The sequence below is a fragment of the Cavia porcellus genome, unplaced genomic scaffold (genome assembly GCF_034190915.1).
Source record: "Cavia porcellus strain 051 isolate PalLab524CR breed Dunkin Hartley unplaced genomic scaffold, mCavPor4.1 scaffold_2, whole genome shotgun sequence".
NCBI lineage: Eukaryota > Metazoa > Chordata > Mammalia > Rodentia > Caviidae > Cavia > Cavia porcellus.
Window position 1 is genome coordinate 8,593,448 of NW_026947485.1, and position 16,530 is coordinate 8,609,977.

Genomic DNA, 16,530 nt, shown 5'->3' on the forward strand with positions numbered 1-16,530 from the left:
CCAGCCAATAGACAGGCAGAAAGCGAGGGCCAATGAGCAGGCCTGGTGGGCCAATGAACAGTCGAGGGGGCGGGCCTCTCAGGTGACATACAAAGCCCGGGAAGAGGGCGCTCGCGTTTAGCCGGGCGCTTCCGGGGGTTAGAGCTCAGAGCCGAGCTATCGCGCGGCTCAGCATGGGCAGTGCACGAACTGCAGGTTGGGTGGCGGCTGGCCTGATCGTGGGCGTGGGCGCCGGTTTCTACCTCTATCGCCTGTCGCGTGGCCGGCAGCGCACCAAGCGCGGGGTGCGCCCTTCAGGGTCCGCAGGTGTGCAGGGACCGGGCGGGTGTGGGCGCAGGTCTCGAGCCAGACCTTCCTGCCCGCGATCGGCGTGACAGCGGAGGCCTGGCCAATGCTGATGACCTCTCACTTGCTCTCTCGGGCCTTGGGTCGCCGAGCGATGCCGACGGCAAAGCGGGCGGGAACCGGCCGGATACAAGCTGCAAGCGGCACCCGGGCGAGGAAGGCGGGCGGCAGGGAAGGCAGGGCCGGCTGCTCCAGGTGGGCGGGTTTCTGGAAGAACAACTGCACATGCCACAGCCTCCGGGCCAGGATTAGGCTTCTGTCCAAAAGTTAATGGGTGCAGTCGGAATGCTAACGGTCTGCAAGCTACTCCGGAGGGTATTCAGGTCAGGGAAGATGATGGGGAACCCGTCAAAAATAAAATCTGCCAGCCAAAAAACTTTTCCACAAATGTAAAAGAACCAAACATCACAGGCGGTCTGTTTAATACAGTACCAAAATCGGAGTTGACACCTCTTTGTGTAGCTGGGCACATAGAATTCAAGTTAAATGGTAATTTTAAGGGGAATAAACAACACTTGGCTATGCATAGTTCACTCTAAATTCGCTGGTCAGTTAGAATAGTTATTTCCATTGGCTTAATGCCTTTATCCAGAGGCAAATAAGGCATCTTTAGGACTTTATGATATGCAGGTAGAATATGGAAGCAGGTGTCTCAGTTAAGCTTCCTCAGAACTGAAGAGATTGAGGCTTTTTTATGCCGTTCAGGCTGGCTCACTTTGTAGCTTTGTGCTCTAAGGACCCTCCAGCCTCAGCCTCCCAAGTGCTTTGATGACAGGTGTGCACCACCATGCCCTGGCTCTCGGGCTGTGTTTTAATGTTCACATTTCAGAAGCTTCCAAGAAATGTGTTGGGTTTTAAAACTGGCATTTGTTTGACTTACCTTTATACTAAAAGGTGAGATAAAAGGTTTATAAATGCAGATTTGCTCATAAAAAGGCTCTTAAGAAAGGGGGATCAAGGTGTTTCTTTCCCGTTGGTTAAAATATGCATTTACACTTAAAAGCCTAATTTGTTGTCTTTGTGTCAGATATTTCTGCAGGGCAGGCACCTAGATACCTTCTTTCTTACACTAACTCTGTCTTGATGAATAGTGACTGAGTCTTTAAAGTTTCAGTTCCCACAGTCATTGTCATCTTAGGTTAGACAACTTAAAAATAAGTGGCTCGCAGTCCATTCTTTTTGAAGCTACATGTCTATCTTTGAAGACTTGAGAAATAACAATTTTATTGTCATTATCCTTAAGTTTAAAGGGTCTTTTCTTCTTGTCTTAAACTTTTAAGAAATGCTTTCCTATACTATTTTGTAATTCCTATACTATTAAGACTGTTTGAAAGCATTGAAAAAGATGGAAACCATCCCAAATCACAAAACAACCTGATACCAAAACCTGTCTCAGGAATAAAGATAAAATCTTAAGATATTAGCAAGTCAAATCCATCAGAGGATTAAAGAAGTCATATACCAGAATTGTGATCAGAAAAGCTCTGCTTAGTGCAAATCCTGTTCCATAATTAACCTATGCTCTGTTTGACTGGGTTTGCCTGAGTTTTAGAAAAAAACAAAATGCTGTTAGCATTAAGGGTCCATATTATTTGCATGTAGTAGCTTACTAGTAGACGTGAACCAAGGAACTATTGGCTAATTTCCTCATATCCAGGACCCTTATGATATAGGGAAAAGAACATCCCAATGTACTGTATGTCCAGTAGGAATTCATGTTCTCTAAAATCAAAGAATGAATTTTAGGGACAAAGAAGGTTAAGAGCAGATGAGAGGAAAAAAACCTGCTGTATAGAGAGAAACAGAAGGGGTCCTTGTGTGGGTTGCCAATAACTCTGTCTTTCTAGGGACTTTTATAGAGCAGAACCATGAGATGAGACTGGTCCAAGGTGGGAAAAACGTGGGAACTGGCAAGGCAGGCTGGCATGAAGTGGCACAGAACTGTGATCAGCCAATAAGATTAACTTCAGGTAAAATTGACCAAATCAGGAATAAATGGGGAAGCAAATCACATAGTAGGCAGGCGTGCTTAACAGCAGTGACTTTTCCTATAGGGGGTTGGGATTGTGACTCCTGACTGCCTCAGACTGATCCATACCTACTTAGAATATCAATCTCTGATGTTTATACTTAGGGTATAGTTATATTTGTTTTGCCTTTTGTCTTGAGATCTGGCCCTCAGCAGTTGTGTCTGTCTCCTCCAAGGCTGCAGGGTATCTGTCTGGTCTGCCTGGCCTTGTCTGACTGCCTGTGATATGTCTGTCTAATTCAGCTGCCTGTAACACTTCGTTTGCCATCTATACATTGAGAATGACAATAGTATCTTCATCCTAGGGTCGCTCGGGGATTAAATAAGACAAAGTGTGTAAAATTGCACCTAGCATCAGACTATGTGCTCAGTATTGGTTTTTTGGTTTGGTTTTTTTTTTTTGGGGGGGGGGGCGGTACCAGCGATCAAACTCAGAACCTTTTGCTTGCCAAGCAGACACTGTGCCACTCGGCTATATTCCCAGCCCTGGTACTGTTTTTTAAATGTTAAAAACAGCTCATGTTGATTTTAGATGAACGTTAAATAACTATCTTCCTATCCAGAAGATTTAACCAATGGCTCATACAACGATGTCCTGAATGCTGAACAGCTTCGGAAACTCCTTTACCTGCTTGAGTCAACTGAGGATCCTATAATTACTGAAAAAGCCTTGGTCACTCTGGGTAACAGTGCAGCCTTTTCAACCAACCAAGTAAGTACTGTCATTCAGCAGGCAAGCTCCTTCTGTCCAAATACACTGGCAGTAATTGTGTGGATGTCACTTAACCTCTCAGAGCCTAATTTCCTCTTCTATACAATGCACATCTACACAGTGTAGCTACATATGCCTACAATGCAATGTTTGTTTACTACTGAAAGCACAGCCTAATGACAGTGTGATTAATAGTATGTTTCTAGATGCCAACTGGTCATGGGCATCACATAGTGAGTCTGTTCAGCATTTAACAGTGTGTGGCCTTTTAAGTTACTTAAAATTTATCAATGGAACAGTGGAAGCTTAAGTACATACTTTAAATTGTAGCTTTTAGCCGCATGGTTCTGGTAACACTAAACCAGTATGAATGGCTTCAACAGGTACAGATTCAACAAGACTAAAAAGCTTAATGGGAACACTCCCTTCTTCGTGGAGAACAAGGACAAATATTTACATAATTCGTTCTCACCTGTTGCTCTCTGTTAGCCTTGTCAGGAGCTCAGAATTATTTGGAATTTATACTTTCTTTGAATCTAGTTTTCTCCAAATGGCACACTTTACTGTACAGCTTTAGAGGTCTTTAGAAAGATGCAGAAAATGTTTGTGCATTATTCTGCACTTTCAGTTGCAAATGACAAAATATTCCTGAAATATTTTAGGGAAAGTACTGAGATCACTTGCATATCTAAGAATAGGATTGGTTTAGGGCACAATTATCTCCCCCTCCCATACTGTACCGTCCCCCTTTTTCCCCTCTCCCCCTGACTGTACTTGTGATTTCCTGTTTTTACATATCGAGCCTTGCCCACAAAGGGATTTGCTTCAAGGGGTAGAAGGAAAACTCTCAACCTCTCATGCATTCATCCCTGTAGCTCATGACCCAAAAGGTAGTGTTCATCAGGATCAAGTGCTGACCCGTCCGATCAGTCTCTAAGCAAAAGACTCCGGACCCTCATGAGTGAGGCCTGGCTCACATATCCTGCAGCCAGGTAGCAGGGATGGACATAAACTCTGTTGGCCAGCAGCCACTCTATGTGGTGGAGGAAGCATTGGTGCCTGGCATCCCATAAGTGATGAAAAGCAGTAGATGGTGACTAATTGGCTAGCTGGGCTGTATTGAAATATTTCTGATGCCACCATTTTATATCCCTCTGAATCAAGTTGTAGGTCCTTTCTTGATCAGTGAAACTGCTGTCACCAAAGCTCCTTGATCTACTTCAACAGTAGTTACTCATAACAGCATTTTTGTCTCCCGAATGCATATATGACCTACATGGGCTGGGCTCGCCCCATGAGATTATGTTGCTTAGTGTCACACCTGGCTTAGTTTCTGAGTACCATCCACTATTACGATGTTCGCAGTGATGAAATGGCCCGAGAAGGCACTTCTCACAGCGTGTCCCTCTTGGTAAGCAGTGCATAACTATTCAGTAAGAAGGGAGGAAAAGTTTTCTAGTAACCACAGTACCTTTGAAAGGACCCGAAACTGCAGAAGGAAAGCTTCCCTGTTCCTCAGTGCTGAGTCTGCCCTTAATAATAGAGTTCTGAGCTGTTTGTGGACAGTAGATGATGCACCATTTTGGGGACAGACTAGCATGTCTTGGCCCAGTGAGTGATTTTCAGTCTGTTTTCCTTACAAGAATGAAAGCAGTTGATGCTTAACTGAATTTTGCCATTAACTGTGTCAAATCTCAGATTATTGTTCCTTGGAAATGGTCCTTGGGTACCACTTTTCAAGCTGTGTAGAAGTTCAGTTCTGCAAGATGTTAATGTGTTCCCTTTCCCACCACTGAAAAGTGACCCTTTAGTATGACTGTGAACTATTGTCATACTATTGTATATATACTATTGTCACTATTCATAAAGTGTCACAGTATAGAAACATACAGCACCAGGCATAGTGGCACATGCCTGTGATCTCAGCACTCGGGAGGCTGAGGCAGGAGGATCACCATGAGTTCAAGGCCAGCCTGGGCTCCACAGTGAGTTCAGAGTCAGCCTGAAGTACATGACAAGACTTAGTCTCAAAATAAAAAAGTACATGTTTATTCTTAAAACTAGTGTTTCCCAAAATTATATAACCATGTAAGCCCCCACACCTTTTAAATGGGGCATCTTACCCTTATTAAATCTAGTGTTCCAGAGAATACATGTTAACAGACATTGTTTTAGTACTATATTTTAAATGATAACACTCTTCTAAGTTTGCCTGTAATAGAGAATGTAGCTCATTTCAAGGTAAATTATCTTGTTTATAAACTGGGTCAAGATCATTTGAGTAGCTCCGCAGATCTCCATGCTCGTAGTTCAGAGGCTCACACATCTTAATTTTATTTTCAATTGATTTTCTTTTTTTAAAATTTTTTTATTTTAAAGAGATTAAGATAAAAGAGGACAGAACAAAGCAGATTAGAACAGAATAATATAAGCAACAAAGTATTTCACAAGGCAACCCGATATTAGCAGTAGCTACCATAATGTCTCTTTCTTTGAAATAGAGTGTATCTTCACATACAGTAGTATCAAACATAACAAAATAGTATAAAACCATTCAAGAGAATGAAAGTATTACAGGGCATTCAGAACCAAATAACGGAATACGAACAATGGCTACTATATTATCTTCTTTTCGATAAAAAAATTTGTTTATACTATCACAAATATTAAAATCCAGTAAGATACAACATGATAGAACCAATGGAAACAAAAGAACAAAAGCATGGTAGGACTTCAAAACATGATATTAAATCTGCAATGGCTGCCATAATGTCTTACTTTCTTCAAAATAGCTGTTCATACCATCACACATAATAAAATCAAGCAAACAGAATAAAACCATTCTAACTAATGAATGGAAACATAAGGCTTCAAAGCAATATAATGGGGAATCATGATTACCATAAAACCTTATGTACTCTTACCATTTATTACAATAGGGAGACTCTACAGTATTTGTATATGTGAGTTTGATTTATTTCGCTTATAAATATGGTCTCAAGTTGTGCAATTGATTTTCTTTATCTGCAACATTATGGGAAGACAATGGGGTCACTATAGATAGTGATTGTATGGTACACTTGTCAAAAAGCAAGAAAAAAGGATTTTGAATGGTTTGACATAAAGAAATGATAAAGGGGGAGATATATTTAACCTGATTATGTAGTGAATAGCTGTATCAGAAATCATAAAGTACTTTATTAATATGTATAATTTTGTTTTTATATATCAGTTTAAATATAAAATTAATTTAAAAATACTAGCAAGATGATTTTTTACATAGTGAGTTCAAGACCAGCCTAAACTGTGTAGGGAGACCCCATCTCAAAAAAAAAAAAAAAAAGAAAAATGACTTAGTGATACAGTAAGTGATGAATTCCCAAGACATGAATGTCAGATTCTTTATGAGAAAAGAACTGCAAGTATACACTACATGTTCAAAGAAAAAACAGCTACATTTATTGAAGTATACGGGAGAGTTCTGCTCACAGCAAGTCGTTCCTGCCAGCCACAAAAAGCTGACCAAACAGGAAAAAGCAGCGGTCCTGAGGTGGACGGAGAGTAGGAAGCAAGCAGGCCAGGTTTTAAGGTTTTCTTAATGGGAAGATTATATGTGGGAAAAGTATTTCTTTAAAATGATTAATTTTTCATTGTATTTACAGCTTCTGAATTCCAGGGAGGTGAGGCATATTGAAGTTATGGTACTGTTTTTGTTTTTTCCTTCTCAGGCTATTATTCGTGAATTGGGTGGTATTCCAATTATTGGAAGTAAAATCAACAGTCCAAACCACAGTATTAAAGAGAAAGCTTTAAATGCACTAAATAACCTGAGTGTGAATGTTGAAAATCAAATCAAGATAAAGGTAAGTTTTGTGAAGTCAAAAATGTAAAAGGTTTCCTATGATTAAAAAGGTAAGTGATGAAACGTTAGCAGACTGTCCCATCCAACTCCGTGGCCAAGAACTGACTTTAAGTAGACACCGAAGAAGGCAGAAAGGAGAGAAGCCTGAAGTGGGGAATAGGAGGCAGAGAATAAGGGACTTTTGTCATTGGAGCTCATTTAATCCAAAGACACTGAAAAAACCGCCAGAATCAAATATCAGCAGAAGCACTCAGTCAATTAAGAAATGGTCTGGATTCAGTTCATCAAATGACTTTCTGCTCTTTGGCATAGAATACAGGCATGAGTAGGATATGCCTCTTGCTCTGAGCAAGGAAGAGGAGATAAAGCTGCTCCTTGAACAGCTGTAATTCAGGCAGAACTTAATGAAGTGCTTTAAGGAAAGCCAGGAAGAGAAATGCAGCAGAGAGAAGAGATCGCATCCCAAAGTTTCTTGAAGTGGGGCCTGGCCTGGCTTTTAAGAATGTCTAAGGTCTCTACAGGTAGAGTTGGGCAAGGAGAAAACTCCAAGAAAAGGGGATAAGGGAAGTTGGGAATCACTGAGCCGACCTGCTTGGCAATGCTGTTACTAGAATTTAAATGGGGGAAGGACTCAGATTCAGTGAGGGTATAAATATTCAGCACAGCTTAGCACAAATGTTCAGATCATTCGAAAGACATTAGTACCTTTAAAAACATGACAAATAAGAACTAGAATACCATGTTTTAAGAGAATGGGTGTCACCAGTGAACCCTTTGACTTAGAATTGAGAGCTTCAATCTCTGCTGTGTTGCATCGCATTAGTGTCTGTGATAATGGGGGGGGGGTCTTTTAAAAAACTATTGAACAGTTGGTCATTCCTTAGAACTCCAAGTTAGGGAAACTTCCTCAGTAGGACTTTTGGTGGAGTTTAAATTTGGTTAAGTAAAACAAATAGATACAGATAGATTGAGCTCCCTCTACCCAACCTTTCATCCCTAGCTAAAGAAGAAAGAAATCGGGTTAAATGTAATTTTGCTCTGCTTATCTTTGACAGAGTTAACTCTTTAAAAAGTGTTGTTTCTCTCGGTCCCCTCCCCGCCTTCTTCACCTTGGCCTTGACACAGCTCTCGGACCGCCCACTGAGGTAGTCCCCAAGATGACCTTGCATGTCCTCCTGCTGCTCCCGTTGTCCCAGACCAGGAGAAACAAATGTGGCTAAAGTAGGAGGCGCCGTGTGCATGCAGGACCTCTCGGCCTGGGCCCTGCACAGGTCCAGGCACCTTGCAGACTTACAGTCCTGGCTGTATGATGCGCCCCAGCACCCACCTCGCAAGCATTGACTCAGGATCCTGCGAAAACGGTTTATAAAGTGCTCAGCACGGTGCCAGCATGAGCAAAGGCAGCTTTAAAAATGTGGCTGCATTTCTAGGGCTGAGTAGCAAACTCGTCTATGCCGAGGCGCTGGTTCCATATAGAGCTGTCGCCCTGCTGCCCTGTGCAGAGCGGTGGCCGCCGTCAGAGTCCCTCGGAGGTTCTGAGATGCTCGCGGTTTCCCCTCTGCCTCCAGGTGTTCGTCAGTCGAGTCTGCGAGGATGTCCTGTCCAGTCCCCCGGACTCTGCCGCACAGCTGGCCGGGCTGCGACTGCTGACAAACATGACGGTCACCAATGCGCACCAGCACCTGCTCAGCACTGCGGTGGCAGACCTGTTCGGCCTGTTACTGGCTGCAAATGGCAACACCAAGGTACGAGGGGCGCAGGTACTTCCTGACGGGGTGAGCTGTTGCCTCGTCATGTTAAGCTGAAGACCGAAGTCCCAGGCTGCTCATCTTAAGTTGGTGGAGCTCAAAAATGAAAATGTTGAGTCAGCTTATTAAAAATCTTCCCAGGACCTAAAAAAGTTATCCCTTAATATTAAAACTTAGCTTGTAAGAGTCATCTGCTATTAACTTACTGACGTCCAGGGGGTTTTCTGAGACTCGCTCTAAAGTGGAGTAGCTAACTTCCTGCCCTCAGAAATAGGAACAACATAATTAAGAGGGGTCGATGCGTAGTAATTGTGGCTTGTTGAATTTTTTGCTTACCTCAAGGTTAACAGAACATTTACTCAGCTGTCATTTCTTGGAAAATCTGTGCAAAATCACTTTTATCATGTTTTTAGTGCATAATGTTTCCATTCCTTGTGTGGCATTAGCACAGGTGTATAACACATCTGATTCCCTTTTTAGCCCCTTTCTGTCTTCTCCCTCCTCCTCTTGATCCTCTTCCCATGGGAGAGAGCTCTGTCTCCTACTCCTGTTATCTGTCTTTTATTTTGCTCTTTATGGATGACTTGAGTTTCTCATATAGGAGAAGCCATGTGATATTTGAGCAAGTATGTCTGATTAATTTCACTGAAAACTGTGTTCAGGTGAATCCATTTTCCTCAAATGACTCAAGACTCTTTCTTTATGACAGAGTAGTACTCCATTGTGTGAAAATACCACATTTTCTTTATCTGTTCATCTGTTAATGGACTCATAGGCTGCTTCTAAGATTTAGCTATTATGAATTCTGCTATAAACACTTGTCTATCCCTATAATATGACATGTTTAACTCTTCTGGGAAGACACTTAGAAAATGCCTAGAAAGGGAAAATCTGGGTCAAATAGAATTTCTGGTCTGAGTGTTTTGGGAAACCTCCGTCCTGAGTTTCATGGTGGTTGTCCTATTCAGCTGTCCACCAACAATGGAGAAGGATTCCTTTACTCATGCGGCCTCACCCGCGTTTATCATTTGATTTCTTGGCAATGTCCATGCTTTGTGGAGTATGGTATTGTTTCAGTGTTATCTTAATTTGCAATTCTCCAACAGCCAGCAGTGCTGACCATGCCTTCATATATTTACCGGCTATTTGTACTTTGCGGGCTGTATTCACTTTCCATTTGATTGGGTCTTTTATTTGAGGAGAGTCTAATTTTTTTTAGTTCTTTATACACTCTAGATATTAGTCCTCTGTCTGATGAATAACTGCCAAAATTTCCTTCCCATTCTGTAGGTTGTCTTTTCACTCTTTGGTTGCTTCTTTTGCTGGCTGCATAGAAGCTCTTAAATTTGATGTGATTCCATTTGTTGACTTGGTAGTGTACTCTTCTCTGATGCAAATAGGATTCTGCAACTAGGCCTGTGGGTTTTACCTGTTTTATCTTCTGGCAGGTTAAGTGTTTCTGTGTAAACTACTTTTTCTAGTAGTATATGAAGTGAGAAGAAAATGCCTGGGCATTTTAGGGCCACATGTGAAGCCTTGCTCAAATATGTGATACCACTTCTGTGGTTTCCAAGGATTATGGGAGGGTCTCACTACAGATCTGCTTCTCCTTTTTTGAGGTATTTATGAGCTCCCCACATTCCCACAGCCAAACCTACCTGGATCTGGACAAGATATACTCGTTGTCATTCAGAATTAAACGTCATTCAGAATTAAACTTTTAGCGAAATTGCTCCATCCCCACACAATTCCAGCATGCACGCACCTTCCAGCCTCTCCCCAGTAACAGGACGAGGTCCAGCCCTAGACCCTGGACACTGCTTCCCTCCTCAGCCCAGTGTGGTCGCTGCAAGAAAGGTCTGTCCTGCGCCTACCTCAGCTGCCTGCTACCCGGAGCCCCAGGACAGACTGGCTGAGCTCAGAGCCGGGAGTTCTGGCCTTGGGCCTGTATGTGACTGTCTCAGACATGGTCTGCTTTTCAGTATGATTTACAAGTTTAAAAGCTGACTCATAGCACAAAAGTATGTTCTAATTCTGTTTTGTTTTCCGTTACATTGCCAACAATAAGATAGAATTGGGAGGGGGGCATTCTGCCTAGGAACTTTGCCACCAGTGACAGCATTGTTTCTGCATAGAAATTGAATTTAAATTGAATTATCCAGTAAGCTTTTAGATAATCATGCATCAGTTAGTGGGAATATGTATCTGTATTTTAAAATCTTAAGGCAGTGACCTCACTGTACTGTAATGACTTTGGTGTTGCGGATTCATAAGTAAATACACATGGTGGAAGATTAACATAAATAAACACCATGTTCAATACATCTACAATGAGAATGAACAAAGCTAACCGCTTAAAATAAATATCTTGGAGTCACCACAAGGTGGCACATGTGAAAAGAGGGACAAGATAGGTTTTGAGCCAAAATACAGTACGTGCCTTTAATCTGTAGTTGTCCTCTAATTGTATATATCTTCTTCGGGTTTAATTCCTTGCTGCAGAGTATGGCAACTCACATTTTACTACAGAATATTAGGTCGATACCGTTCTGCTGCTCTCTGGTTGGATACCTGCCCTCAGTGACCACCAGTGGGCCTTTGGATTCTGTGGACTTGTCCAGGCCTGTTTCATAGGTGCGGGACCATCTCCTTCACACCTCTCGTTCTTGTTTTGCCAATGCGGACCACTCTGATGCTGGAGCCAGTATTTTTATCCTAACCCTAACCCTTGCCGGTGTTGATGACCATCGATCTGGCCACATGAATGCCACTGACGGTGTCCCTAGGGAGAGCAGTAAATAAGGGTCAGCTGTCACCTTTACTCCCTTAGGAGGCCTAACTTGATAAGAGCATTTGTTTGCAAGAGGTGATCTCTGCTTCAACAGTCTACCTGTAGTTACCTCTGGGGAGGGGAGGACGCGGGAACAGTAGCTTTTGTCTTTGCCTTTTCCTTTCTGTTTGAAATTTTTATCATGGCCATGTATTTTTATTTTTTAAAATTGATAAAATGAGATTAAATAATAGCTATAAGATGATCAAAGGAATTGTAAGCATACAGTATGAGATACTGTATGTGCATAAAGACCAGAAAGAAAACACGAAAGCATCATAGTGATCGTTTCTGGTCATTGGGAATAGGAATGAACTTCCTTTTTCTTGGACTTTGTTATCTTTAAAAATGTTCTCAGGCAAGTGCCAAGTGGTACAGCACTTGCCTGGCATGTGTGAGGATCTAGGTTCAATCCCAGCACCACCAAAAAACAAAAAAAGTTCTGTAGTAAAATCTGTTGCCTTTGGAATTAAAAAAAAAAAAAGTTTAAATAAACATCCAGGTTTCTTCCTACGAAGGAAACAATATTTGTTGCTTCCTCTTGACTTTGTTACCTTCTCCTTTCACCTCACTTAACTACCTTGTAGAAACTGGTTTCACATGTTTTTTAGGAAAAAATTCCATTTTAACATTTATATTATTTTTCAGAAATAAGTGGTAAGACTGCTAAAATTTTAGTCAGCTATTAAATGTGTTTACTAATTATTTAGATCACTGTGCCTATTTAAATCACTGAACATTTTTCACATAAAAAAGATAACCTAGTACCAATAAGAAGAAAATGGCTATATTCCATATTTAGTCTTGGTAACCAAACTGTTTGGAAATTTCCATACCTTCAGGAGAAATGAACTAAACTTTGAGAGGTTTTTTTTGTTCTAAGGAACATCCGTCACTCACCAGTAGTTATAATAAAGATCACTCGGCGCCCATCAGCTTGGGCGACGTGTGCGGGAGCGAATTGTGAAGGCGTTCGCGGTGCTCCTCCCGTACCCGAAACGGTGGGCTTGGAGGGGTTCTGAGTGGCACTGCTCTGTAATAATTCCTCTGAGAGCAGGGCCAGCAGCTCTGGGAGTGCAGAAGGAGAGACTTCATGGAGTGGGAAGACTGAGCCTGCTTCCGAGCACAGGCAGGACTTCGCACGGAAGAAAACCAGCCGGGAGAGAAGATCTGTGCTGCTGGCCGGGAATAAACCTGTATTCTCATTTCAGGTTCAGGTTTTGAAGCTGCTTGTGAATTTGTCTGAAAATCCAGCCATGACAGAAGGACTTCTCAGTGCTCAAGTAAATAAATTATATACATTTTTTAAATACATACATTTTCCAGTTTGGATAGATAGATCTGGAAACATTTACCCTAAAATGTTCCCAGGGATTCTCTGAAGAGCACTGTGAAAGTGTAGGACTCTCCTAATGTTCTGTGACTCACAGACAAGGCAGAACCAAGGTCCCCAGTGCTGTGCCAGAGGCCGGGCTGAGCACCACAGTACGCAGTGCTGTCCCTGGGGCCTGTGGTCTAGCAGAGAGACAGAGCTGTGTCACAAGGGAGTGAGGCAGGCGGAAGCCAGGGAAGGGCAGCTGAGACGGAGCGGGACCCACCTGCTGGGGAAGAAGGAACCCTCGTGTGATCCCCTAAACAGGAGGAATCAGTGAGACCTCAGAAAAACTGTATGGCGGGGCCTAAAGAGGGAAAGGAGGTTTTTCCAGATTGACCTTATTCTGGGAAATCTTAAACCAAAATGCAAAACCTGTTTCCATTAGCATAGAACGTAGGAGTGCATAAGATTTTACACATCTATGTTATGCGTGAACTTTGTGTGTCAGGATTTTTAAAATGTAAAACAGTGCTCTATGTGCCAGTGATGACCGTCGTTTCCTATTTCAGGTGGATGCGTCCTTCCTTTCCCTTTTTGATGGCCACGTAGCACAGGAGATTCTTCTTCGAGTACTTACACTGTTTCAGAATATAAATAACTGCCTCCGAGTGGAGGCTGTTCAGCCTCCTTTCCCTGAAGGCTCACTGTTTTCTCTGTTATATGGAGAAGAATGTGTCCAGAAAATGAAAGCTTTAGTGAATCATCATGAAGTGGACGTGAGAGAAAAGGCTGTAACAATAATACCAAAATTCTGATCGGCTGTCACACTTTCCGAGCAGTAGTACGGTCTGCAAGGTAACACACAGAAACTTACTTCGCTTCTTTTTTATAAACGGATTCTGTCAGCTGTGGTGCTGTTGTTTTGGTACCAAGAATGAAACTCAGGACGTTGCTCTTGCCAGGCCGGCGCTGTGCCGCTGAGCTGTGTCCCCAGCCCTCAGCTGCTGACTTTGAACTTCACGTTTTATCTTTAACACAGTACAGGTTGACCATCCTCAACATGATGTGCGAAGATTTAAAATTTGAAGCATTTTGGATTTGTGGCTTTTGAGTTGGGGATCCTCAGCCAGTGAAGTCTACGCAAATATTCCAGGGTCCCCAAAACCCCAAAGTGTGAAATATTTCTGGACCTCACCATTTCAAATAAGGGATTCCCAATGTATGTAACTTGCTGAGTCTTCCAGTTCGTTTTGGACCATGTTATTGATGCTAAACAAATTCAAGTTTGGATTGAAACCACTCATTTTGCTATTTGCTGAAGCACATAATTGCCTCCACATGAAGTGCAGCGACCTTTTTATAAAAAAGACCCCCTTCTGTTGGAAGCGACTCGCAGGGACTCATCTGAGACAGCATCAGTGTGGGATTCACTCACCAACTGAGAACTGCCCCAAGGACAGCCTTGGCCTTCAGTAGCAGTGAGGTCCTGGTTCTCATGTCCACCCACTAAGCCAGCCATTCTGCTTGCAGAAGTCTGCTGTGGTCATCAGAATCAGTTCTCACCATTTCATCAATAAAACGATGTAAACTTTTGGGGGAAGTGTTTCTTAGTATTTCTTAGTACTTGCCTGCTCCCAGTGTGCCAGTGTGTCAGTGCTACCTGCAAAATACTGTGACCAGGCCAAATGGCCATCCATACGTAAGCAGTTGGTAAACTCAGCTAGCCAGTATAAAAGGATGGAGTCTGAGTCTTAACATGGAAAACATCCATGAAATATACTTCTTGAGAGCATGTTATAAAGGAAATGTGCATAACATGACTCCGTGGTTAAGTTTCATGTAAAGAATAGTTGTAGAGCTTCCGGGAGAACATGGCAGACAGATAACAGCTACTATGGAGGCTCTCTGAAAGGCTCGGCTCAGAAGTCAGGAAGGGTGCTGAGTAAGGAGACATAAGCAGGTGGAGATATGCTCTGTTGACTCAGGAACGAACTGGGCTGAGAGAAACCAACTTGGAATGCAGTCCTGGTGCTAAAACAGAAACAGAAAAGCCTTAGAGTGGAGGCTGGAGCCCGCGCCATTGGAAGCCGTGATTTGGGTTTCCCGCTGCATGGCGACTGCCTCTACATCGGCTCGGCAAGGAGGGAGACGCGCGGAAGCTCTGAGAACGGGAATCTGCGAACAGAGTCAAAAACAGGACGGGCAGGGAGGCGTGCACTGACTTGTGGTGAGGTGAGTGAGAGAAACTGACACACTACCACAATTTGACTCCAGCGGAGGACATTCTGGGCACGGGCAGTCCTGCGGGAGCAGGGTGCGGTGGCGACTCCAGCCACACATCTCTCAGGCGGGATTGGTGAAAAGTGCCTGGCCTGCGTGGCGCTGCTGGCGGACCCAGTAGGCTAGCCCAACCCAGATCCCAGAGCCTGACGGTGGCCGGGAGGGGCGGGCCCCATGTAGGCTGCCTGGTCCGTAACTCCCTGGTGCGCTGCGGCGGGCGGGAACACCTAACCGGCGCAATTCGATCAGGCTGTGGCTGACAGGGAGAGAAGCTGGGTCTCCTATATAAGCTTACATATATAAGGAACAGAGAATATGGGAAGAGGCAGCAACAAGAAAGGCTCCTCGGCCCCCAATTCTGAGAAACAAGCAATAGCGAACACCACACCAATAGACATAAAGCGCCATATAGAGAGCCTCATAGATCAGTTCAGGAATGAAGTTATCAATGACCTGAAGATAGAAGTATGCAGAATAGTTAGAGAAATGCTAAGCACCACCCAAGAAAAAACAGATGGTGGAATGGAAGAACAGAAAAAGAGGGGAGAATTGTTTGATGGAGAAAACAGAGAAAGCATAGAATACGTGAAGCAGGTTCAAAGGGACTACCAAGAAACTAAGAAGTCTGGCATAACACTCAAAGACTGGCATAACAGCTTGAAAGAAACTAAGGACAGACTATCTGAACTGGAGGGCAGATTTGTAATATGGGAGAATGAAATGAAAAACTTCTTAAAAATAACAAAGAAACAAACAGCAATAATACAAAGACAAGAAGATGATAAGAGGATCCATAACTTAAGGATTAAGAACATAAAAGAAGAAGTAGGGACACAAACAAATGAACTACAAAAGATACTCACAGAAATAATCCAGGAGAATTTTCCTAATTTAGCAAAAGGTAAAGATACTCAGATGTATGAGGCATACAGGACCCCAGCTACCTACAACCCAAACAGAGCAACACCCAGGCATATAATAATAAAAATTCCAGAAATTCAATACAAGAACAGAATATTAAAAGCTGTCAGAGACAAGAAACAGAAGAAACAGACCACTTACAAGGGAACACCCATCAGAATTAGAGCAGATTTCTCTGCACAAACCATCAAATCACGAAGAGCGTGGGGGGAAATAATTCATGCTTTAAAAAATAATAATCTCCAGCCAAGATTGAGATATCCTGCACAACTGTCCCTGGAAATTGATGGAAAAACAAGGTGCTTCCAGGATAAGGAGGAACTGGGGGAATTTGCAACCACCAATTCAACTCTACATAGAGTATTGCAGGATATTCTAAAAAAAGAAAAAGACAGAGAATCCAGAAATAGTGGCGGGGAGGCCACAACGAATGGAGCAGAGAAGAAAATGAAGAAGACAAACTGACAGCTACTGACAGAAAAGGAGCT

At 42.8% G+C, this 16,530-nt stretch overlaps 1 protein-coding gene across 5 annotated transcripts; it reads left to right on the plus strand.

Moving 5' to 3' along the window:
• The first annotated feature begins 67 nt into the window (after window positions 1–67).
• Window positions 68–14,434, plus strand: Armc10 (armadillo repeat containing 10). 5 transcript variants are annotated; one of them, XM_063237721.1, is made up of 7 exons: window positions 74–306; window positions 2,193–2,315; window positions 2,941–3,086; window positions 6,815–6,949; window positions 8,517–8,693; window positions 12,738–12,809; window positions 13,411–14,434. In XM_063237721.1, exons 1-7 carry the CDS (start codon window positions 174–176, stop codon window positions 13,654–13,656), a joined length of 1,032 nt encoding a protein of 343 aa, XP_063093791.1. In that variant the 5' UTR covers window positions 74–173; the 3' UTR covers window positions 13,657–14,434. The 5 variants fall into 5 exon arrangements, with proteins under 5 accessions (XP_063093803.1, XP_063093791.1, XP_013007949.1 ...); XM_013152495.3 differs by having other exon boundaries at window positions 75–306; window positions 2,938–3,086; XM_063237733.1 differs by lacking the exons at window positions 12,738–12,809; window positions 13,411–14,434 and adding an exon at window positions 11,199–12,711 and having other exon boundaries at window positions 68–306; window positions 2,938–3,086.
• The last annotated feature ends 2,096 nt before the right edge of the window (window positions 14,435–16,530 follow it).

Coding starts and splice junctions, on each gene's coding strand:
- Armc10 (XM_013152495.3), top strand. CDS start 174: ATGGGCAGTGCACGAACTGCAGGTTGGGTGGCGGCTGGCCTGATCGTG. Junction 307..2,192: donor GCGCCCTTCAGGGTCCGCAG/GTGTGCAGGGAC, acceptor CTGTCTTTCTAG/GGACTTTTATAGAGCAGAAC. Junction 2,316..2,937: donor GCCAATAAGATTAACTTCAG/GTAAAATTGACC, acceptor CTTCCTATCCAG/AAGATTTAACCAATGGCTCA.